At 44.4% G+C, this 25,439-nt stretch overlaps 1 protein-coding gene across 1 annotated transcript in view; it reads right to left on the bottom strand.

Moving 5' to 3' along the window:
* The window catches only part of STK38L (serine/threonine kinase 38 like), a 47,110-nt gene that overhangs the window by 11,056 nt on the left and 10,615 nt on the right, over nt 1-25,439 (bottom strand). Inside the window, exons 2-8 of the mRNA XM_030960109.1 lie at nt 7,440-7,584; nt 5,630-5,681; nt 4,311-4,433; nt 3,668-3,751; nt 1,899-2,022; nt 1,204-1,358; nt 224-326 (exon numbers count right to left, since the gene is read on the bottom strand). Coding sequence (XP_030815969.1) covers nt 224-326; nt 1,204-1,358; nt 1,899-2,022; nt 3,668-3,751; nt 4,311-4,433; nt 5,630-5,681; nt 7,440-7,573 — 775 coding nt within the window. The 5' untranslated portion in view covers nt 7,574-7,584. The remainder of the gene's footprint in view (nt 1-223; nt 327-1,203; nt 1,359-1,898; nt 2,023-3,667; nt 3,752-4,310; nt 4,434-5,629; nt 5,682-7,439; nt 7,585-25,439) is intronic.

Raw genomic sequence — 25,439 nt, 5'->3', positions numbered from 1 at the left:
GCTCTGTAATTTCACTAACATAATGAAAAATACATGACCACTGCAGAAATCATAATTTCTTGCCTGTGAAATGCTCCCATGACCCAGGGAACAAGCATTTCCAGTTTTCCAATTAAATGTAATCATCCTGCTCCATCTTGCTTATCCCAGCAGAAACACAGGTACAATGTACAGCTGCAGCTCAAAACCATTTACATGTTCAACTAGGACAGCTCATACTCACAGAAGTCACTTGGTGGGTTGTGTGTGAGGTTCCTGTAAAACTCTGTTCTGTGAGCTTTCTTTAAACCTGTGCAGAGCCCAAAATCAGACAGCTTTACATGACCCTGAAAAAATACAATCAGAGAACACAAAACCATTATTTATATAGGTAGTGCTTGGGGAAAAAAAGAGTTTTAATCACTGGACATGCCCTCTTAGGCCATGATGGACTGGCACAGGACAAGCACAGGAGCAAAGACTGAACCTTGGTATACTGGAAGGGTCTGTTTTCTCTCCAACAGGCTATGGCCTCCCAGAAATGGTCAAATCTACAATTTCCCAATGGTTGAGGGCAGGTACTTTGCCTGGTTTTGTTTTGAACTGGATACCACTGCGACTGAGCAAGCCTCCAGGACAAAATTCCTTTGCTTTGTTTTGGTAGTAACCTTGGCTTTAATCAGATTCCCAGACATCAGTGCTGATAGAACCCATCAAACCTGACAGATCTGTGCATGCTGGGATAACGCCTGGCCTCCATCATCTTAAAGATCTTCTCCAGCCTAGATAATTCCATGATCTGGTGATGCTGACTGGGTGCATTTCATGGCCAGAATGGTCAGTCTAACTGAGGGAGTTTCCACAGCCGAGTGGGTGATGAAATAAATGTAATGTAGGAATTGAACATTTAGCATTGTCTGAATTGTCCACAGCTACTTCAAGAGGCATGAAAGGAATGCTGCACCTTTTAATGTGTATGAATATCAGCATCTGGCCACCCTGAGTGGGTTTTTTCCCTTGAAAGTCTTGTCTTAAAATGGTTAAAAGAGTTCTGAGTAAGATTTGGCTTTGTTTAAACATACTGGTGTCCTCCAGAGAAAATACATTGGGCATTCCCAGCCTTCCCTCCAGCCAGTTGAAATCTCTGGGGTGGCACCAGTGGCTCCCAGTGATGTGCAGCCTGAGATCTTGGAAGCTGCAGCAGTTGGTGAGCCCAGTACATGCCTTGGCATCCAGAAGGAGATTGTCTGGCTTGATGTCCCTGTGGATAAATCCCAGCTGGTGAATGGCATCAATGGCCAACACTGTCTCAGAAATGTAAAACTGGGTCTCCTCCTCTGATAGTGTGTCCTTCTTCATCAGTAAGGTCATCATGTCACCTCATCAAAGAGAAGAAAATACAGCTTAGGGATCAGAACATTTTAAATCACAAAACTGTAAGAAACCCCAGTAGAATCCAAATTTAACCTTGTAACTGGCCTTATAGTTACTAATCATAAAACTATTACTGCAAGGACCTACAAACCCAACTTACTTTTTTAGTTGAAAATCCTAAACAGGAATTTTAATTGAACAGCCTGAGAAAATACAGTGGATTTTTACACACGCTAAATTTATTGCACAAACTGTTTGAACAAGGGCTTTTCTTCTGGTTTGTTTTTACTGTTAACAGCCTCAGTTGTAAAAAGCAGGAATTTCTATTAAAATAATTATTTAATTCAAGTCTAATACCCCTTCGACCTTTTTTCTTCCCCTAAAAATCAGGAATGATCACATGACTGGGACTTCATTTAAAAGAGTGTTAACACTTTTATTTTCACAAATTATACAGCATCTTTGTTTCTAATGTTTTATAAAGCTGCCAACAAAAGCTAAGGAAGAAGTACCTGTATCACCTTATGCCACAGCACCCAGCTTACCTCCAGGTAAAAACTCCATGATCAGATAAAGGTTCCTTTTATCCTGAAAGCTGTAAAACATTTTCACTACCCAGGCTCCATCTGCTTCAACCAAAATATCTCTTTCTGCTCTGATATGGGCCACCTAAAATTTGGGGGGAAAATTATTATTATTATTATTAGGCAAATATTGAAATATTTCAACAAAGAACATCACATTACATTCCTAGCCCTACAGCACATTTTCATGACCTTTAGCAAAGGAACTATTTTTCTAGCTCTTTCCATACTCATATTTTCCATTATTTTTTACAAGATCTTAGGGTTTCTCTAGAAACACAAAGCACAGCTTGTTAAGCTGGTTCTGTTTGTTAGAAAGAACTGAAAAACCTGGTGGAAAAAGTACAAGCAAGCTCAGGAATATCTGACCTTGCTCAGGATATTCCAGTTCCAGCTAAGATTTTGGAAAATACAGGGAAAGCTGCTACCCCATAATTTGCTGGAAATTAAGAATAATGGAGATTGGAGAAGGGGTGTGTGTCTTCACTACAACATACCCTTATACTGGAGGTAGAATTCAAGACATATGCATGGAAAAATATTTCTTGACAGCTGTAAGAAAAGCAGCAAACAGTCTCCTGCATCTGCTTCCCAGTTCTGCTGCTGAGGAACATCTTCACATGAATCTTGTCACAGGGCTGCATGGGGCAAAGGTTCTCCCTCTGCAGGAGACACTCCAGCCTGGATTTATCTGGCTTTATTTAGTTTCATTAGAAAGTACTTCTTTCCACCCTGAACTCCTCAATGCAGAGCTCCAAAATACAACGGGAAAACTTTGCCTAAAAATAGCCATGATTTCTCCCAGTGCTACCAGGCTCAGGGGGAAAAAATACTAGAAGATTTCTTTTTTTATGTGTGTCCTCTGTTGTCTCTCCACAGAACAAGGCAGGCAGTGAAAATTCCATCAGATAAACCCTGACCAGGGAAGATCACTGTCTCAAACTGAATGTAGAGCATGAGCTCAGACTCCTTCCCACATCAGGTTCAGAAATGGGGGCAGCACCACACAAATCCTGACTGCTCTGCACACCCTGCTGCTCCTCTGGTTCCCTAAATTCAGGGCATGGGCTGTAGGAGACAAAATAATCTGTGCCAGGAAAAAAAAAAAGTACCACTGCTGCAAGGAAATGATGTGCAAATGATGGGTAAGGTCAGGACTAGTATGAAAAAAGTCCTCTTATCTCCTGAGATACCCACCCTTCATTTCTTTGCTTTGTGGTGCTAAAGTACTTGACGTGTCCTCACAGCAAATTGTTAGCTAAAAAGTAAAAGCAAAAACCAACCAAACTAACAAAATCAAAACAAATAAACCCCCAACAAGATTAAGCCAACTATAAAGCAAACCCAAAGAAGACAATGCTGATGAACAGTGTGATTTCTGCTGGTTTTCTTTAAAAAAAAAAATCAAATATCTCAGTTTTTACTTTGGCACAGGATTATTTTTCCAGAAGTGTTTTCCACGAAATGCAGTTTTACAGATTCAGTACTATAAGCTCCCTGTTGATAAGGGGAGAAAAATAAAATCTTTGTGACTGTTCCAAATTAGTTGTAAAGAAGTAATTTTTAAATGCACTTGCATGACCTTATTTCCTAACTTCTGCTGCTTTTGTGCTGTAGTAGCAACAGCACAGACTCTTTGGACTGCCAGACCATTGTAGGGGCTTTCAAAGGTGGAAAACATTTTCCAGAAAGGGTAAGTTTGAAATTTAGGGGACTCAGAGATCACAAACCTGCTCTTTCTCCAGCATATCTGCTTTTCTCAGTATCTTCATTGCATAAATGTGACCTGTATCCTTCTTCTGAACAAGGCGGACCTTTACCAAGAGAGAGAACCCAGTCAGTCTTCTCTGCCTCAGAAATCTACTGGGAGGCTCCCAGTTGCCAGGCATGGAAAAATTCTCTTGTTAAATATTTAAAACTACATTTAAATGTGTTAAATACTGAAAAATTAATTATTCTGCACCATGTGCAACACTAACACTAATGAGGAATAGTTTTTGTTTTAGGAAGAGTCAGCAGGCACAGTGAATTCCAGGTAGCTTAGACTATGTAGGTTAAAATTCAGGAGAAATGACTGATGTGACACAGGGCAGAAAGGAGGTTTATCAAAAGGGGCTGTGCCACTGCAAATCCATAATTGCAGAGGGCCATGTGGGCAACATCAGTGTGGGAAGCCATGGGAAACTAAGTGTCTTTCCAGAAGCCTTGGGAAATCAATGCATGTGATTAATCACACCAGACTTCTCACACTTGGAGAATGGCACAAATAGCTGTCGTTCTGCAATAAAACAATTCATCAAATTGTAATTAGAATGTTTTATTACAGTGGTCAATCCCATTTTAATCTCCTGTTCAAGCAAGAATGCCACAAACCTCCCCAAATGCTCCTCTTCCTATGACTTTCAAAGACTCAAAGTCATCCAAGCCGAGCCTGGTCCTCTTGAGCCGCAGGAACTCGGTTTCCTTGCGAGCGTGCTGTGACCTGCGCAGCTTTTTCTGAGGACACAGCACAGCAATCTGTCAGTCATCTGGCAATAGAGAGTCAAGATATGCACCCTCCCTTCCTGGGAAGCTGTTCTCTGGAATCCCAACAGGAGAAAAACTTCTACACTTCCTTCTGAATTTCTCAAAGTATAATCCTTGAGTATGGTCTTTTCTATAGAAGCCTCAGGCAGCTTCCCACCTTTTTTTGGTTAGTGGTGATATTTTAATTTTATTACTTAGTTACTAAAAAAAGAGAAAAATTATGAAGAAAAACTGTCATACTGGTCCACACAAAGTGTATCAGTCCCAAGGCCAAAGTCACTGCCTGAGGCAAGGACTCTTCGTTTTGGGCTGAAACTTGTATCCCAAGTGATGACAGGCAACAAGGAGCTTAGCAAGCAGCAGAGGCCCTGGTTACAGATCTACAACAAAATCCATTTGGTTTATGGCAGGCAAGCACTCAATTCTAAGAAAAATCTGTCCAAATGCCATCATCTATTTTGTCTGATGGAAATGTCACTGGGATTCACCCCGAGAGAAGACATAAGGAGGTCCCTGAATCAGGCACCTGCCAGACTCTGTGCTGGGATTACAGCATCCTTTAAAGCCACAAGATGGCAATACACACCCACACTCATATTCCCATTTCCCAGGAGTTCTAGCAGCCACAAAAACTCCAGAAGGACTGACACACTCTTCCTACTTATTTCCCAGCCTATCCTGAAGGCAGACATGGTGTAATAGACCTCAGAAAAGCAACTTAGTGACCAAAGTTCTCAGAGGTGGCAACCAGATTGAGATCCCTCCTCATCTGTATCCAAAAGGAGCAAAGGTGTGATGGTTTATTGTTTAAATCAAGAAAAAATGGTTCAGCATTTTGCTTTCTTCCCACTTCTAACCACTTTTCTTTTCTTGCCAAATATAAAAGCAAACAATTTTAATCTTTGCAAAGCTTGCTAGTTACTTGCTGTGGCCATGTCTCATAAGAACTACAGGTAGCATGAAAAGCCTTGGATAGCTATTGCAAGTATCAGTCAAGCATATTCCCAGCTTCCCTAACATAAACAGGTTTCTAAAGGGGCAACGCTCAAATGCAAAATAAAACCTTCTGTCGTGCTGGCTGATGTTTCTATGAGCTCTTCAAATGCCCATCTGAAGCAGTGGGACAAAAGCAAAGCAGTTTGTAAGGTTATTTAATCAGTATTTACCTCCTCATCTGCAAGGCCTTCCTCTTCCATAGCCACTTCCAGCTTCTTCTGTCTGCCAGGGAGAAGAAGAGGGGATTGCACCTTTTATTATTTATTATAACCAAACATAACACCACAGCAAGTCAACATCTTTGCTTCACATACTCCAAGTACTGAAGAATTTGCCTCAGATGGAAATTTGCAGGCAGACAGACAGCCTCACTCCACCCAGCTACTCATTTCTGAACAAAGCTGAGGAAAATGTAGAAGCAAATTTAAGCACATGTTTATGTACTTGCAGAATCAGGCATTAAACCTATATGAAAAAGTATGTTATTAGAGTGATGTTATCTTGTTGAATTAAGGCTGTTTTTATCAATTAGGATTACAAACCAAAATAAAAATTGTTTTTTTCACCATTTCTATCTCAGCTCCATCTCCCACTTGCCAGCCAGCTCCCTGCTGTGTGATGACCTCCCCCTGGTCACACACCTGGTCCTGCCCCCCTTCTTCCCATGCCAACTAAACTCTACCCCCTGGATGCACCATCCTCTCCCCCACAGTGTCCTGCCCAGGCCAGGGCTCACAGCTCCAAGTCTTCCCCCAGTGCCATGCCAGGCTGGGAGGCTCTGAGAGGGGAGCAAAGCCTGGGAATACCGCACAGGAGGCAGGGGGTCAGCACATGGCAATGTGGCTGCAGGACCCCTTTCTGTCCACCCACAGGATGCTCTTTACAGCTGCCAGGGTGCAGCTTTCTGAAGGCTGGTTACCCCCTGCAGCAGGCAAGAATTCAAAGGCTTGGAGCCAGGCTGCTGGTGCCTTTCTGCACTTTGGGAAGTACAGCAGGATCCTCTAAATTACAGGCCCTTGATAGACAGTCTATTCTCCTAACTAGAACCAACTCCATTACATGGAATAATGAGTAAATATGATGAAGAGAGAAACCCCGCTGCTTGACTGAAAACCCTTCAATTAAAAACATATTACCAGAGGAATGATAATTTCACACACTAATGACAATCCAACACAAGATTCATTATAGCCAAACACTTGGCGCTTTGACACCTGATTCAAGTGGCACTTCACACCTCAGAGACAGGACTGGGCACTGCTGGGAGAAGCTGAGTGGTGATGACCATCCCACACTCCCATGCAAGGAGTACCAGGCAGCACCACCCAAGCAGAATTTACAGACTGGGATTACATTATCCCCAAAAGTCTTCCTGCCCACCTGAGAGCCTCTCAAACCCTCCATCATCAACCCCTTATTTCTTTGCTGCCACTTCTTTCCACACCAGCTCCTTGCCTCCTTTCCTTACCCCATCATCCCATCAAACATCTCTCAGCCCTGTTCCCCTTCTCCTACACACTCCCTTCCTGGAGGGTTTGGGAGTCTTGGCATGAGCTCCATGGTGCAGAACAGGAATAGACACCACAAGCTGCTGCCTTACCCCAAACCAAGCTCCCACCCCTCAGCAGCTCTGCAGAGTTCATTCCCCCAGGGCACCTGCAGAGGAATCAGAGGTCCCTAACCTCACACAGAAGGAGAAACCTCACGTTACTGCAAAATAACACCCCGCATAGAGCAGTTTCCACAAAATAACTGATGAGGAGGTGAATTGCACAAAAACATCAGAAGTGGAGCTCCTTGACCACTCAGTGACTGGGATGTTCACAGGTCCCTCAAAGACAGCCTGTGCCTCTAGGAATTCACTCCCTGCCACCACATATAGAAGAACTTCCCAGAGCTGTCCCATCCCCGGGGATTGAAGTGCCCTTGAACAAACAGCAAGAAAAGCTGCAGAGGGGTGAGAGGAAGCAGAGGCAGTACCTGGTTTCCCTCTCCTCATGCTGTATAATCAGGTTGCTGTAGAAGTTCTCCAGTGTGAGTTTGGCCACCGTCACTCTCTCCCGGGTGTGGTTACTCATGGGAAAGGATGTTGTAGTCCCTGCAGTCATCGCCATGGTAACATGTACTGAAACAGAGCAGGTCAAATCATTACTCACTTCAAAAAGAAAATCTAAAAAACATATATTCCTCTTTCCCACTCTCCATCTCCAAGTTCTTAGGCACTCCAGAATTCACTGTAAAGGCACTGTCCTTTAGATATAAGAAACTCTATTAAAAAAAAGCTGCCTTATAAAATTATCCCAAGATAGCAGGAGGATGTGCTACCGACTCTCTAAAAAATAACAACATGTTGGCAAAACAAAGAGTGAATCATAGCAAAGAGCACTGCACGCTCTGGGCAGCTGACCCAGCTGTGCTTGTCCACAAATAAGGAAAATGTCCCTCTGGCAGACCTGGGCCCAGCCTGTGGGAGGGAAAAGGGTAGGAGAGAGAAGGATCAGGTAGCTCCCAGAGCTGGACTTGTCACAACTCTGTGACAATTTCAGACTCCAAAAATTTTAGATGCTAAAAAAAGGGTGGAATAAAATGAGACAGCAAATGGGAAAAAACCCTAACCCCTGTCCAGAGAAGTTACTTCAAGGATAACCATTGAATATATTTGAATTTTAAAGCTGCTCCACAAAGTTACACGTGGCCAGGTGGTACTTATAGCTTAGGGCACCTAAAAACTGGGAAGAAAGAAGAAAGGAAGCAGAAAGAAGAAAGGCTGCTCTCCTTGAGAGCTTTCATCCTAAACCCAAAGAACTTGGATGTACTGGAACAACACTTTTTAATGCTGGAAAAAGACATCTCAGGGCAGCTCTGAATGCCCTGCAGCTGATCTGGGAAAGCCAGGGGAGATTAAAAAAAACAAAGAACCAGCACAGTTTGTCCTAAGATTCATGCCCTACCTGGAATTGAGCTGAGGCACTTTATGAGAGCCTTATGGAAGAAAACCATGAAAAGCAGCATCTCAGCCCCACTCTCATTTGGTCAGGTTATTTAGAGGTTAGTTTTGGAAAATTACACAGAAGTACACATCACCATGTGTACATCACCTGTCTTCTGTACACAGAACCATGGAATGGCCTGGGTTGGAAGTGACCTCAAATACCTCATTCTTCACCCCGCTGCCATGGGCAGGGACACCTTCCACTATCCCAGCTTACTCAGAGCCCCTTCTGGGCTTGGACACTGCCAGGGATCCAGAGGAAGCCACAGCTGCTCTGGGCAAGCTGTGCCAGGGCCTCAGCACCCTCACAGGGAACAATTTCTTTCTCATATCCAATCTAAACCTGCTCTCTGTCAGTGTGAAACCATTGCCCCTTATCCTGTCACTCCAGGCCCTTGTCAAGAGTCTCTCTCCATCTTTCCTGTGGGCTCCCTTCAGGCACTTGGCTTCCTTTTTATTATTTATTTAATCCTTCCATTTCACCAGAGGATTGTGCAGAAGACAAATCCCGAATTAGGCTTAATTTAAGCAGATCCTAATGGCTTTGAAGGTGAACTGATTAGGGGTTCATACAGAAGAGAACTTGGCACGTCCACACTGGGGCAGGAGGATGCCTGGATTCTGCTCCTGGCTCTTTGTTTTGATTCTGCCTGCTGCACTCTGAGAGGGTGTGATTTTTTCCTGTGGATTTTTCATGGGATCTGATGTGACAATAGGATGTTTGTGGCCAGAAACGCAGCTGCTGTGTCACAAATAAAAGCGTTTTATGGCATCATGTGGATATTATTTTAGCTGTTTATTTTGAAGTGCACAAGACACCAGAATTCTGAGAATAAAAATATATCTCTCCATAAAGGCACAAAGAGGTTTTAATAGCACTACAGCTGCTTCAAAATGATGCCAATATTTCTATTTTTAATCAATCTTTTATTCCCTTCAGTTTTCTACTGAAGAAAGATGAGATCTATCAATTCCTAGCAGTGTTTACTAAAAATTAGGCAGTTCTGTTCTTTACACAGAAACATCCCCCATGCTGGACACGTCTCCAAAAGCTGGGAGAACTTAGCACTGGTCTCCCTGTTGTGTTTATTGTACAATTTTACACTTTTCCCCTCAATAGGTGGGAAAAGATAAATACAAATCAGTTGATAAGAGCAAATCAAACAGAGCAACAGCTGACCACACACCGGCATCTGTGATTAAGTTATTTCAAGAAATGACCTAACAGAGTAAAAACCTGCCTTCTGATAATTTTGGAACATCAGGATAGAGCAGCATTAAGCCAGGCTTGAAATGGATTAGCCTTTACTTAGGGTATAGCAGGCACACTCTCACAGCGGATATTTCTCCTTTGCACATCTTGTACTCCTGGTATGATAAAACAACACTGCAACTTGATTTCTGTTCATTTGTTTTGCCCATGCTCTACACTTACAAATGCAGGCACTGCCAGACAGCAAATCCAAGTCACTGGGTTTTATTAAACTTGTAAAAAGGAGATCCCAATCCCAGCACTGATACCCCACACTATCAACAGTGGGACTGACCCTCATATGCTTCACAGGAGGGAAAGACAAATAAGTGTCCCCAGTTAGCTCTGCCACTGTGGGGAGAAAATCAACCCAAAACCACCACAAAGGAAATATTTGTAAAACCAGGAGACGCCTTAAGCTCTCCAGAGTCCCCCAAGTAAATTAAAAAGAGCACAGACCTGGCAGGAGGCACGAGATATCCCACAAAATCCTCTGCGAACTCACAGCCGAGAAAACCTCTTCAGCCTTTTTCCTTTTTCCTCCTGTCTCTGCTTCCACTAATGAGCTCCCAAACACAGCACAAATCCACATCCCAAACAAAATATTCAGCTGAGAGTCACCAAATACAGTCCTTAAGCATGACCTTTAAAAACAAATGATGCAGAGGGATGGGGGCGGGAAGGAAGGAGCTCCAAAACAGGACCTTTTATTAACAGCACACTACTTGTACTGACATCACCACATTAACGGGAATGCTTTGAAAAGGTGCCACCCATAATTCTTGGAAATGCCCTCACAAGCCTAATAGTTCACCCAAATCCATGCCACCTCCATAATGGAACCATTCCACTCCTGCAGCATCACTGGAATTACTTTAGGCTCCCTGGACCATGAAGAATGTCATATTCAACCAGCTGGCCACATTTAGCCAGATCTCCTCTGGCTGACAGGGATCTTTCTGAAGGGCCTGGAACATCCCCAAGTGTGAGGAAGAAAGACATCAAAGGGCTGCAATGGACAGGAGGCGCTGAGCCCGTGGGACCAGGGCTCCGAGCTGCCAGGAGCAGGGATGCCATATGTGCTGCCTGGCCCAGGAAATGAGCCCGTGCCTCCTGCAGGCATGGCTGAAATCCCAGCCTGAGCTCTCCTGATGCCAGCTCAGCACCTACAGCAAAGGGATAAGGAGCTATGGATGTGCAGCAGCCAGGGAAAATCTCGCTACCAGAGGCAGGAGGGAGAACAGCACAGAGGGGAGGAGAAGAGAGGAGAGGAGGGATGTTCCCCAAGGATAAGGGAGAGCAGGGAACAGCTACAGAAAAGGGGAGAGCAGCCAAATGCTACTGAACTGGAGCCTTCAAGAGATGTCTCCAAGCAAGTCCCTCCTGATCCATCATTGAATAGAATATGTCAGTTGGATACAACTCTCCCTCTCGGTATAAAAATGTGGCCTAATCAAAGCATACATTTGACCTTTTTGTTCCCAGATCTTTCCTGACTGGGAAGCAGAGAAAGGCCAAGCAGCATTGACTACGACTTCAATCTGCACTCCCATTTGTCACAACAGCTCTAAATCAAACTCTGCATCTGTTTGCCTGGAGTTCCTACCCTTTAAACCCCCACATCCAGATTCTGCTACACCCCTGGTAACTCCAAACCCCACATTCTCTCTGGGGCACCTCTTGGCAGCTCCCACAGCCTGTCATTAATGTTTTAATTAAACTATTGGATTAAGTCTGTTATTAATGAGTGCAAAAATCACTGAGGCATCCAATCCCACCTGCTGCAGCAGCTCCAAAGAGGAGACATGGAAGAAATCAAAGCAAATGGAGAACTGCTCTGCCCTGAAACACAGCACTTTGTGGGATCACTTTCTAATCAGGAAGGGATAAGAAGATAGAATCCAAGCCTCCTGCACAGGCAACTCTCCTGCACAGCTGTATCAGTAAGAAGAGCCATAGGATATTTCAAATCAGGCTGGACCTATACTACCAAACTAATCTGAACCTAAGTCACACACTGGAAATATCATGTTTCCACATGTATAGTACAGTTATACAGTAGCCCTAGAATAAATTTACTCAGGACTCAGTGAGTATTTAAGTTAGGGAGCAAATCCCACAACCAATTCTGCCAGAAAGAAAAACACCTTTTTCCCACACGACAGAAGGATGGTGCTGGTCTCTGATTTGGATTTACAATGTCAAGCTACATACATGTTCAGCAGGACAGGGGAGAGCAACCCTCCCTCCAAAATGACATAAATTCACAGAAAGACTGATAATAATTTTAATTTATCCACCAAAGCATACCCCTAAAGCCCAGCAGTTAGGAAGGCATTTTGCTATTACAGTAAAAACTGCAAAGTTTATGAAATTTCCATTTAACATTCCAAGAGAACTTGCCTCGTGAATCAAAGCCCCTGGATAAGTCAGATACCAAAACATATTTTTGCCTTTCAAAATTCCCATGGTTTCAGCATGACATTGAACTTGCTCCCTGAAATGAAGTATACAAATGGCATTTTTCAAGAATTAGGAAGTAAAAGAGAAAGGAGAGACGAAGCAAACACATAGAGCACACTGAAGTGAGTACCTTCAGAAATTCCAGCTGTCACCGCCGTGCCCGGAGCTGGGGCTCTTCTGGGTGAGAAGTGAGAGCCGACTCTGCCTGGCTCCTTCCAGACAACCCAGCCCAAAACCTCACCAAGCTGAGCACTAAACCCCAAGGATGACAAGGATTATATTTAAAAAATGACAAGGATTATATCTAAAAAATGAGGTGCTATCTAGGAAAGCAGCACAGACACGGCAAAGCTTTGAGCACAAGCGCCAGCCCCACGGTCTCCAAATTGTTTGAATTCTCCTAAAGAGAGACAGGATATATATAAAACTGGAAAAAACCAACCCACCATACACAAATAACAGCATGATTCACACCAAGGGGTAGTGGGCAGGGCCAGACAAATGAAAAAAACAGCCCAAGGCTCAGCAGGATGATGTGGTGGGATGTACTCTGAGCAGCTTCTGAGACGTGCAGCCATACGTGGGGTGAGCAAACAGACAGCAAAGATAAAAATGCTGCACAACAGCTGATAGTTCCAGCGAGGGAACAGAAGGAGAAAGTACCATCAAGCCCAGGAGGAAAATTACTTTCTGCACTACAGTTTCTGCTAGCACAGGTTTGGCAACTGTGCTGCGCATATTTTCACCATCCAATTGTTTATACTGAATCTCCTCCTGCTGAGGATCACAGAATGGCCTGGGCTGGAAGGGACTTTGAAGACCATCCAGTTCCACCCCCCTGTCATGGGCAGGGACACCTTCCACTATCCCAGCTTGCTCAGAGCCCCATCCAGCCTTGAAAAATGACAAGGCCTCAGCTTCTCTGTGCCAGGCCCTCAGCACCCTCACAGGGAGCAATTTCTTCTTCATATCCAATCTAAACCTCCCCTCTGTCACTTTGGATCCATTGCCCTTGTCTTGTCACTCCAGGCCCTTGTCAAGAGTCTCTCTCTCTTTTTCCTGTGGGTTCCCTTCAGGCACTGGGAGGCCACAATGAGGTGTTGCTTCTAGTTGCTGTTTAAGCACCAAATAAGTGGTCACACTTGGAAGTAGACCTTAACCAGAGTATAAATCAGTTTTATCATAAGTATGTTCAGTGTTTCAACACTTGAGCTGTTGTAGATTTTCACCTGCTCTTTCACAGTCTGCAGCTTGGTCAGCAAAGTGTGTATCTTCTGTTGGGTCTGACACAAGAAAATAGGGAAAACATTGATTTGCTACAGCTGTTTAATGGACATAGCATTAGATAGGAGCTGGAGATGTGGATTCCTTTGCCCTTTATCATGTGCTGATTTGTCCAGCTGCTGCTATTGGGGTTTGAACATCTCTGTTCAGAACACACTGTGTGATGGTAGTGATCTGCTTGTACTCAGGCAAGAATTGTAGGGCATGCAGGACTACAGGGTCTGGGTCATTTATAGCACTCCTACTTTTAGTGCATTAGAAAAAGTGTGGGAGTCAGAGAATTATAGAATGGAATGGGACCTTAAAGCTTGTCTCATTCCAACCCCCTGCTGGACACCTTCCACTATCCCAGCTTGCTCAGAGCACCATTCAACCTTGGCTTGGACACTTTCAGGGATGGGGCAGCCACAGCTTCTCTGGGCAACCTGTGCCAAGGCTTCAGCACCCTCATAGGGAAGAATTTCTTCCTAATATCCAATCTAAACCTGCTCTCTGTCAGTGTGAAGCCATTGCCCCTTGTTCTGTCACTCCAGGCCCTTGTCAAGAGTCTCTCTCCATCTTTCCTGTGGGCTCCCTTCAGGCACTGGAAGGCCACAATGAGGTCACCCTGGAACCTTCTCTTCTCCAGGCTGAACAACCCCAATTCCCTCAGCCTTTCCTCCCAGCTCAGAGTACAGTGCATTTGTGTCCTTAGGTGGTTCTCCTAAAAGGGGCCACTGAAGTTTTTGGTGAGTTGCTGGGTGTATCAGGAGAACACAAGGATCTGTTGGCTGACAGGCCTGTGTTGGTCACCTTGAAAGATCATCTTGTTCCACTCCTCCTGCCATGGGCAGGGACAGCTTCCACTGCCCCAGCTTGCTCAGAGTCCCATCCAGCCTGGCTTTGGACACTGCCAGGGATCCAGGGGCAGCCACAGCTGCTCTGGGCAACCTGTGCCAGGGCCTCAGCACCCTCACAGGGAACAATATTTTCTTGATATCCAATCTAAACCTGCTCTCTGTCAGTGTGAAGCCATTGCCCCTTGTTCTGTCACTCCAGGCCCTTGTCAAGAGTCTCTCTCCATCTTTCCTGTGGGCTCCCTTCAGGCACTGGAAGGCCACAATGAGGTCACCCTGGAACCTTCTCTTCTCCAGGCTGAACAATCCCAATTCCCTCAGCCTTTCCTCCCAGCAGAGCTGCTCCATCCCTCTGATCCCCTTGGTGTCCCTGCTCTGGCCTGGCTCCAGCAGCTCCCTGTCCTTCCTGTGCTGGGCCCAGGGCTGGATGCAGCCCTGCAGGGGGGCTCAGCAGAGAGGGGCAGAGGGGCAGAATCCCCCCTGCCCTGCTGCCCTGGGTGCAGCCCAGCACAGGGGGGGTTCTATCTTCTTTTGCTATAACCTAGTTTAAATCCAATTCCAAGGCTTTTGATTAACCTCCAGAAACAACCAAAATTCAACAGGACCCTGAAGTCTCCAAGCAGCAAGCTGACAAGAAAGCCTCACTAGTCCCATCTCTGTCAATATGGGCCAGTATTTTTCAACTCTTGAGGTGTGATCTTAATATTTATGTTATTTCTAAGTACAGCTTTCTGTGCTTAGAACAGAACCTTGTCCAAAGTTCACTCGTGTCAACAAAAAACCCCTTCAGCTCAATGGGTTTTGATCTAATGGTCCCATTCCAGCCTCAGGATGATGCTAGCTGCTGTTACTGAGGTTCATAATTATCAGATCAGCATGTTTGCCAAGCACTGCTCTGGAGTATGTTTCAGACAGAAAAATAAATATTTTGTTCCTCTATAATTCACGCTTTCAGTAACATCACCATTCACAAGCCCCTGTTTTATTTAATCTGCTGCTGAAAGGAAACAATATTCCCTGCCAGATAAAACAAATCAGATATTTTACATGCAGATTCTTCTCTAACATTATTGCCATGACCAGATCCTTCTGACACCCTTCAGTTGTTACAACAGTCTCCTTTTGGGAAGGGAAAATGAAATAAAACTGCAACATGCCATCACTGACACTTCAGCATTTCATTTACCTTATTTATTTACTTCATCTCCTTTAGCCTTCCTTCCCCAATGTGCACTATGGTTGAAAAAGTTTTGTTACTTTAAAGTTACAGAATTAATTACATTTGTGCTATTTAAAGCACCACTAAGAAATCAAGTAAAATTAGCCCCATTGGAGCAAGCTTTGCTATTTAAAAGCCGAAGATGTTCAAATGTTTTAGCCATTTTCAGCCATTCTTTCCCCATGGGGCATCTGGGTGAGGTGCCTGTTATAGTCCCAGCTAAAAGCAGAAAGTGCTCCATGACTTGTGAACCAAAAGGAGTGGACACTCCCAGTGCCTGATCCCCAGAGCAGTGACAAAACCCTGGGGAGACATTGCCAGGCACGAAGGACTCAGGATGCAAACACTGCACGAGTCCTGCAGCCACTATGATGATGATGATGACACCAGGGAAACCTGGGGGACAGCAAGACTCAGAAAGCATTTTGGGGTGTCAGCAGCCAGCTCCAATATGCTCCCTAAACACCAGAAGACCTTAATGCAGCCGAAAAAGATGTTTTCAAGATGAAGCAAGGTACTTTCCTGCCTTGAAGTTGATTCCCAAACCTAAAAACATCCCAAAATAGCAGTGTGGGGCTCTGATTAGAGCAGGCAAAAAATCCCTCTGCCAAGCAGCAGGAACCCCTCCCAGGCCAGGCCAGGGCTGTGTGTGTGCTGTAAGCTGGCACAAGCTAGGACTGTCTCTGAAAGGAGCCATCCCATTTTCCATCCAACCATCTGTTTGTTTCCATCCTGCTGCCGCTCTGTGCTTTGTGCCAGCACAAGAAGCTGCACGACCCACACTGAGGAACCATCACCAGGCTGAAATAAATTCTTTTTAAAATAGTTTGGGTGAGGCTGGTTTCACTGGCAGGGACTGACAAGGGCCACCCTGCCCCAGGCTGAGCCCACTTGGCCCTTCCCATGGAGTCAGTCCAAAGCGGGAAATAAGCGGGCATGGCCTCCTCGTCTTTTAATCTGGCTCGCAGAAATTAATCTCGGAAATCATTCCAACACACCCGCAGTAATGATAAGGAAATATTTCCTAATATGGAATAAAAACTGAATATTGGAGTTGTGCTGCACTCCAGGATTTCCTGCTATTCAACACAGCCGAACAGCAGAAGTCTCCCATGAACAGCAGCCGAGATTCAGCCCTCTGCTGCTTTCCACGAGCAGCGGGTGCAAATTCATTTCCCTGACAGGAAAAGGTACAGGCTGAAACTATGCATGGGTATACAAGAATATACAGGGGGATATACGCATTAAAAAACCCCTAGGTCTACCTACACCCATATAAGATCCATAAACTATGTTTATTTCCCTTGAGAGTTAATCTTTTGTCCATTCAAGTAGCAAAGAAACTTTTGATCCAAACGTCATAACCTTGGATTTCACAAACAACGGGAGACTGGCCATGTGAAGTTTAGGAAAAAAAAAATCTACTAATAAGGTCACTTCCATCTCAGCTCCACTTGCCTTCAGCCTTTGGTGATACAATTACATTCTTTAAGCTCTACTGTCAATAGCTCTGTCCCAAAGTGAGGAGCACATTTTGAGACATTCAAAGTACATTGACTGTACTTAAAACACTCCCTCAGCACTGAAGGACATGCAATGACTTACCAACATCTCCCTGAGCTCAGCTCTTTCAAATAACTAATTTTATTCCCTTTCCTTCTTAAGACAATCCAGCCATTGGGGTTTAGCAGCACCCACTCAAGCTGCCTCACTGAGCGTGTGTGTGTGGCTGTGGGCAGGACTCCCCCATCCATCCCAACCTCACTGAGAAAGGGGACACACAGGGGTTGTACTTCTGCTCCACCTGCAGGGATGGAGGGCTGGACCAAGGAACAGGAAGGGAATAGAGGTGCGGTGTCTCCACACACTGCTGTCATCCAAGGAGTGCTCCACGTGGGAGGTCAGCTCAGGACAACACTCTGGATGACTAAATGAAGCATGAGACGTGATGAGGGAACCAGACCTGCAGTCCCAAGCAGCCATTCCTTCACTTCCAGTGTTTACCACTGCATGCATTTAAATTTCCTGGGGACAAGAGAAATCAGTAGCTTGTTGGAAAGCCCACAGTGCTTTGCAGTGAAATAACATTTCTATCTGTCCTTCCTCCTGGCTCTCCCCACGTTTCACAGTGCTGCAAATCCTTCTTCTCTCAGAAGGGTCTCAAAACAGGAAGCTTCTCTATTTACTGGAGCAATTGCATTCCTGTGCACTTAAGCATTCTCACAGCTTTTAGCAGGTACTTGCATCCAGGCATAAGAAAACATTGTTTCAAGACCCATTGAATTAACTGGCATAAAAGAAGCCCGTGCTAAATATCTTGCTGCGATGTTTTGGATCATGAAATAATTACAAACAGAGCAAGGTCAACAATCATAAATCCGCTTCCTCCTCAGTAATTGGTTTTCTGAGTAAAGTCCTACTCAGGTTCAATGAAAAACATGTCCCACTCTAAAACATGTACAACTGCCCAAAGGTAACATTCAGTCACGGCGACTTTCTCTACATCTTTTGTGACAAAGAGGCAAAAGTTGGCACAAAAGCAATGAATAAGCAAAGAAGCTTCTAACACAGCACCAGTACAAGTTTCAAGGAAACTGCTACATTTTCAGATGTCATCCAAGAAGCTCTGCTCTTAGATTTTAGGTATTTTGTAAAGCAGGACCTTTGGAGGGACTTAGGAGGGACTGTTGCACTGAAGAATGCTGGAAAAGAAGACACCAAGTTTGCTTTTCTTTTCCACTGATGTATGTTCAAATCCCTGACTCTTGCCAGGCTGTTTTTAGATCACATCAATCAAATTAAGTAATTACACATGATAAGTCTGTGCCAGCAAAGGAGCTGACTGCTAAATGAGATGCAGAACATCAGTGCTCGGCCATGGCCTGTGCAGTGCCTCCAGTCAGGGTTAATGAGCACAACAGATCCCTCTGGCCCTGCAAAACTGTAAATGCAGGTAGTGTCTGTTGTCAGTGTACACAACACTGAAGAACAGATGTTTGCCCATTCAAATCCCACTACAGCACTTCATTCCTTGAACTGGGATATTTGGAGCAGCAGACAGCTGTTGGCACACAAAGCAGACTAACTTGGTGAGGGCCCAGAGATAAAGAGATGTCTGTGGTTTCCTGATGTAAGAGAGGAGCACATGGTACCACCCTCCTGGTGCCTGCAGCTGGGGAGCAGATTTGGAATGGTGGGGATGTAGCTGAGCCATACTCTTACCACCAAATCACCAGCAACAGAGGTGGAGAATGAAGCTTTATCTCATAAAGGAACCCTAATCACAACATCTAATCCCCACAGTGATAATAAGGATAACTGAGAAGAGAAAGCTTTACCACTGTGCCTTATCTCAGGCTGGTTTAGGGGAGAACAGTCAATACAACTGTGGTCTCCTATTTCAACATTTCTATCACATTGAGAATGCATATATCACAAACACATAGCAAGTGGGTAGCTGCAATTTATCCCTCTGAAATGTAGAGGTTTAGGTAGAGAGGAAACAGCTCTTGCAGAGGCAAACTGCCTCGTGAAATCCCAGAGTCTTCCCTGCAGCATTTCCTTCACATCCCAACTGCTCATCTCCTCCAGGGCTGAAGGGCACCAGGAATGCTTTGTTATGACAGTCTGTATGTCCACATAGCTGCATATTCACCTCCTACATAACTGCATATTCACCCTTCTAGGAAGAGCAGAGGAAGGCAAAAAAGGAACTGCATGCAGGTGAAAGATGATGAGGTTTGTGATGGGCCTTAGCTCCCGGTGAGTAGTAATTCTCCAGCCTTGGCCTGGGAAAGTTCACTCAGAATGAGTGGTTTCCTTTAAATTCACCTCAGATATTTGATTCTATTATCTTGTTTCCAAGTTAAAGGAAAAGAGAAGCAAACCAGGGTGTGGATAAATGCTCTGGCTATGTCCAGCTGCAAGGAAGTAGGGGGAAAGGAACAGAAGAGATCTGCTTAAGTTTCTATAAGACATTAAGGCTGTATGTTAAACATGCATGAAAGGGTAAATTTCCAGATTAAAAATAAATACATAAAATTTAAAGAGCCAGTTTTCTAAGCTTTCAAGATGAAATAGATTATGGCAAGAAAGGCAGAAAAAGATGATAAATTCTCTAGGAGCAAAGTTTTCCAACCAAGGAAGCCTTCAGAACAGAAAGCCTTGGAGCATGTCCAGAGGGCTAAGCACTCTCTAGACTGAGAAAAGGAGCAGGACCCATCAGTAGAAGAAGGACTCTTCATGGAACAGGGGCCACCTCAAGCAAAGGAGAAGAAACACTTGTGTTCCTACAGAATGGCTCTCACTGCTCCTTTTCAAGGTAAAAGTCTCTACTGCCCCTGTAAGGTGACCAAGTGTCATTGAGCCTCCATTTCTTTATCTGTCAAGTGCAGATAAATACAAGTGGAGTTACCTGCAGGATATCTGAAAGGAAATACCGGTTCTCTACAAACAATGGGTCAAGATGGAGACTGGTGGAGTGGCAAATAAAGACTACTTTCAGGCAGTGATCTGAATTGCTTGACAAATTGCATACAAGCAGCTATTTCCCATAAATAGTAACCAGAGAAAAACCCAAATAAGCCGTAGGAAGAATGAGATCATTTCCACTTTTGAAATATTATTTAACATTAACATTTCCTTATGGGCATGGGCCCTGTGCTCAAGGACTTTACACAAAAAGGACAGACATTGCTGCCAAGCGCTGCTTCAAGGATTTGTCAGTGCAGGTCTACAATTGGTTCTTAGAAAGACAAGAAAATTCTCAGCATCCAGGGTTCCAACAAAGTCCCTTCCTCTCCACTGGGCTGATCCCTCAAGTCCCAGCCACACATTCCTACAGTTTTCCTAATAATGCAGTCACCGTCCAGTTAGGGCACCTCAGCAGCCAGACAGAATTAAGCTACCAACCAGCCCGTGCTCTTGTGAAAAGGAGACCACTCTTCCATAAGATCAGCAAATTGGTTTGTCCCATCCTCCAACTCCACAAATTCAGTGAAAGAGGAGCAATTAAATAGGGACAGGCACAGAGGACAAGGGGGAGAACAGCACTGTCCCTTTTGCAGGCAGCCAGACTTGGATACATCCCAGTAAAGTTTGGATACACTTGTGGCAGTGGGAGTACAGGGCTGTCCCTTTGGACAGAGGCCATTTATGTCACATTGGGTGCAACAGAAACCCAAGAGCCCCACAGTGACAACTGTTATACAAACATTGACTCTCACCAATGAGTCACATCCCTCTTGCCCCCACTTTGGCTGGCTCCCTTTGGAAATGGGCTGGTGGAGAGGAGAGCTGTGCAAAGCTCTCAAAACACAGGCTGTAAGTACTTTCTGACATTCCCTTCTCTTCAGGCTGCAACAGCACAGAACACAATCCATTTGATTCTGATGGAAGTGGTCAAGGTGAGGCTAATCATGATGAACAGCTAAGCTATGCTGCACCATCCATGTGCTGCATTCCCCATGGATCACCCCAATCACATTTACAACATCCAGGAAGGATTTGTACCATGTGCTGCTCCCATTTGCCTTGTGAGCTCTCCCAAGCTCTCCTGAGGCACCACTTGGTTCCAGCACGCTGAGCAAAGCCCAGCATGGACAGCAAGCTCCAACAGCAATGCTGAGCTGCAGCAGAAGCCTACCCTGCAGCACATGCAGACACAACCTGTAATTGAATCTGAATCGTTTTATGGCCACTCAAACACTTAACGCAATGCCCAGTACCTGATCTACGGGAACACATCAGGAACATCCACCTAAAGGCCCATCCTAATTTCTCACTCATTCCTTAATGCATCTCCTCTCAGTCTATTCAACCACTCTCCCAGAAGAGCTGCCTGCTCAGGTATCCCTAACAAAGTACACAAATCCTGCAGAATAAAACCACTTTAAGTTTCTGTCATTTGCCAGTGATGCAAGCATTGAAGCAGTGAATATCTGGAGTTTTCTGTTTTTAATTGCAGATGATGTATGCACAGAGGAAGGATGCTCTTGTGGCTACAGCACAGGAAACTGCATTAAGTAACAGATGATCTGGATTCTATTTTATTTCCTATGCGCAAAAACAAACCATACAGAAAGAAAAAGAAAACATGTACTTAGGGTGTGCCTCAGTCACCCTACAAGAAAGCAAACATCATTCCTGTAGTCAGCAGGTCATGTTAGGAGGCTTAAGGAGTTCACAGGCACAAAAGCCTGGGGTCTTAAGTATTAAGAAATTATTAATTCATTATGAAAATTCATTATTTCACCTAAAACATATGAGACATGTGGGCCCTCCTTTTTAAGTGCATTTGTGTGAGCTGCCCATTTGAGGGCTGCAGCCAATTGTGGGTTTGGAAGGGCGTGTGGCAAGATAAGCACCTGAGACATTGCACTGTTCCAAAGACAGGGCTGAAATCCCACCATGAATTCAGAAACAGGGGAAAGATATATGGGAATGAGCAACAGGAAGGACACTCAATATCAATGCTCTGCAAGAGGCCAAATTTGGTGATAGCATTTCCAAGCTGAGCTCCAGCAGCCTTGGAGAAATGCTGCTCTTGTGAGTCCAGCTGAGAGCATTCCTCCAATGACTCTCCAGTCAATGTTTACATAATTCTGTTGCTCACATGCAAATAAGATTAATCAGCTGCTTTTAAAGCACTGATAAATAGGCAACCTCTGGAAAGTTTTACAGCTTCCCAGTAAAGCCACATGCAGTATCAGGAATGTGGTTTGTCACACTGATATAGCACAGGGTAAGAGAGAACATGACCCAGTTTCACAAATCACAAGGAAGCAGCCACTCTGCTCTATTCTCTTCACTTCTGAAAATGTAAGGAGCACCAAAAACCAAAGAAAAAGTAGTCCAATAAAGTAGTATTAGCACAGAATTAAAAACATTTACATCTGTGATTCCTCAGATGATTAATTATTGCTTCAGTTGAGCCTTAAAATATATTTTAACTTGCACTCATTTACAAAATGAAAAGCAAGTGAAAGCCCTTATTTTAGAACTACCCCTGGCAGTCAGAAAAGGTCTGGGAGAAACTAGCACTTTTTACTCCACAGATTATGCTCCATTGATACCGAGCCCTACCTCCCTCGCCTAGATCCATAATAAAAAATTCATTACTCTCCCCAGATCTAAGATGGTAACTCAGGGTTGGAAGCAAGATCTGGAGCCTAGTCCACCGTTTTTTGGTTTTGTTTTTTTTTTTTTTTTTGATCCCCTTGAGCAAAATTTTGCAAAATAAATTATGGAAATTTCAGCAAATCCTGAAAGCACAGGGAAGCTGCTCTGCTGGCAGCCTCCAGAAGGGAAGGTGTGCCCTCCCTCTTCCCAGCATGCTCAAAGCTGCAAAGGTCTCTAGGGGTTGCCAGCAAGCCTCAAGCTGCTTTCCTCTCCTCTGGGTTATCCCTCGTGTTAATAATGCCAGAAAGGATCTCCATCTTGCAATGAACTGGAGCTGCAGGCTTTATTCTGCTTCCCTGTGCCATGTACCTTCCACCCAGCCTTCAAGCAAATTATGTTTTGCCCCTTTAAAATATTTTCCAACCAGATCTGGAGGTACTTTGCAAAACTGAAACCCAAAACACATGATCTTGATAATGCAAGCTGGCAACTGTATCACCTGGACTGAGAAGGAAACAAAGTAAAGCCAGCCTTCAGTCCTGGCAGGATTTTCAAGGTGTATGAGCAAGGGAAGATCCCTGACTTGTAACAAGTATCTGCAGCAGCCTGTAGGGAACAGACCCCTTCCATTTAGAAGCAGAAATTTGTCCAAGAAAGCAGAGAATCCCAGAGCCATCATGGTTGGAAAAGACCTGCAAGATCAAGTCCAGTCCTTGACCAAACACTGCCACATCAACTCAACCACAGCATTAAGTGCCAACTAAAATAACTTCTTGAACACTTCCAGGGATGGTGAGCCACACATGCTGACACAGCACTCGCCACACAGAGTTCTCAAAAAATGCAGACAATTTCAGTCGGATTTCAGAAATGCAGAAAGCAAGGTGTAACAAAATTAATCAGAGCCACCAAAAAATAAATTAAATCAAAAGTTAACTATGCAGCACCGGCATCTGAGGCACAAAGAGTAACTGCAGAAGCTGCCAAAAACCTGAAGGAAGAGCTGAGGCACAGAATGAGTGCATTAGTCCCGAATCTCACCTTGAGTTTAGTATTACAGTCAGATCAGGTCAGCACTGGGCAAAGACACACTGCTCCTCTGGCAAGGCTTCACACAGACACACGTTTGAAAAATAAAGTGTGTGCACTTCAGGAACATAAAAATGCTTTATGGAATCCTATTTTTAACACTAAATGCCACAATGAACTATGGGAAAATCTAGAATTACAGCAGGAAACAGAAGGAAAAGCTCAGTTGACCTGACCCCAGGGATTTTTCAGAGGTGCAGCTGCAGAGGATCACAGGAGCCCTGGGGCTCTCAGCTGCTGTTGAGGGAGCACATTCTTCACGCTCTTCTGGAGAAAAACAAACAGATCTTGACCACTCTGCTGGCAAAACAAAAGGAGGCTGGGAATTCACAAGTTCTTGCTTGCACCTGCAGGGATATTTGACAAAAGTGAGCCCACTAGATCCTGTTATTGTTGACATTTCACCTGCTCCAGGGAGCTACTCAGAAGTCACAGTATCAGGGTGTTCACTCCAGGCAGCACAACTGCAAGTCCACCCAGGCCTTCCCTGCACCCATTTTTTCCAACTGTAGTCACCCTTGCAGGAGGCAGAAACAAACATCTCCTCCCAGTGATTTTCCAAGTCCACTGAACACCTAGGATGGTTAAGATGTCCAACTGCTTTGGATGTGCAACTTTTAAACACCCAAGGCCAGGTAGATGAATCCTGCCTGGCATCTGACACAATGCCAACTCTCATTGTGCTGAGGATATCTGGAATGAGTCTTTGGATTTAGCAGTTGGCTTCTCCTCATAATCTCCAAAGCCTCTAACTGTTGGCTGTGCCTGCAACAGCTTTCTCAAGCACCTTTAGAGACTCATCCTCAGCAAACAGTCCTACAGCAAACAGATTTCACTTTCAGTTAAATCACGCTCCAAAAGCCCAGAGAAGCAAACAAAATAGGTGGCATCCCTCATCCCCATCTGCATCACAGGACACTGGACCCTGAGCAGAAGAGGGCTAGGCAAGTCTGTAATGTGGATAGGCACAGCTCCCACCAAATTTAAGATACACTGAATCCAATTGTGGCTTGAGCATCTTGTCATTTTTACAGCCTTTAACTCTGGGCAACTCTGGTAAAAATATTCTTCACATAAAGAAAGAAGATGAAGATCTGAAGCTCTATATATAGTGTTTGCTAAAAATACCTCTTTGGAGACATCCCTTGCCAAATAGGTGCCAAAACTTCAAAGGCTGAATTATCATGTTGAAATATTTAAAAGGCAAGTTGTTATGATTCTTGTGAGGCATGGCTGGCAGGCAGAGATGGCATCTTTCAGCTCCCAGACCTGGTCCAGGGAGTAACTGGAAACAGCTCTTTGGTGGCTTACGTGAAATGAGTCAAAGGATCTCAGTCCAGCTCTCAGCAAATTAGGAACCACATCACAAAAGCATCTGTAAGAGTCACTTCCTTTGTTGATACCATTCTGAAGGCCAAGGACTGAATAAGGTAGGGAAAAAGGATTATCCTCCCTCAAAATAGCACTCTCCTTCAAAACACAAATTGCTTTTACCAGCATCTTTTGTGGAAGCATCCCAGTGCATTTTTGCTAAATATGAACTAATCTAAGTATTCCTTTAAGTAATACCTGAAATCTAACACTTTACCAGTAGTAAAGCCCAAGACCTACTGGCTTCCAACATGCTAGAACCATGCAAAAGGAGAGCAGGAATATTCCCATCCCACATTCTAACCGTACTTCTTTCTGGAGCCAACAGAAGTTTCAGAGCTCTCAAGCATTTTTC

The sequence above is a fragment of the Camarhynchus parvulus genome, chromosome 1A (genome assembly GCF_901933205.1).
Source record: "Camarhynchus parvulus chromosome 1A, STF_HiC, whole genome shotgun sequence".
Classification (NCBI taxonomy): domain Eukaryota; kingdom Metazoa; phylum Chordata; class Aves; order Passeriformes; family Thraupidae; genus Camarhynchus; species Camarhynchus parvulus.
The sequence above is the reverse complement of the archived record's forward strand: the minus strand, read 5'-3'. Positions and strand labels throughout refer to the sequence as shown.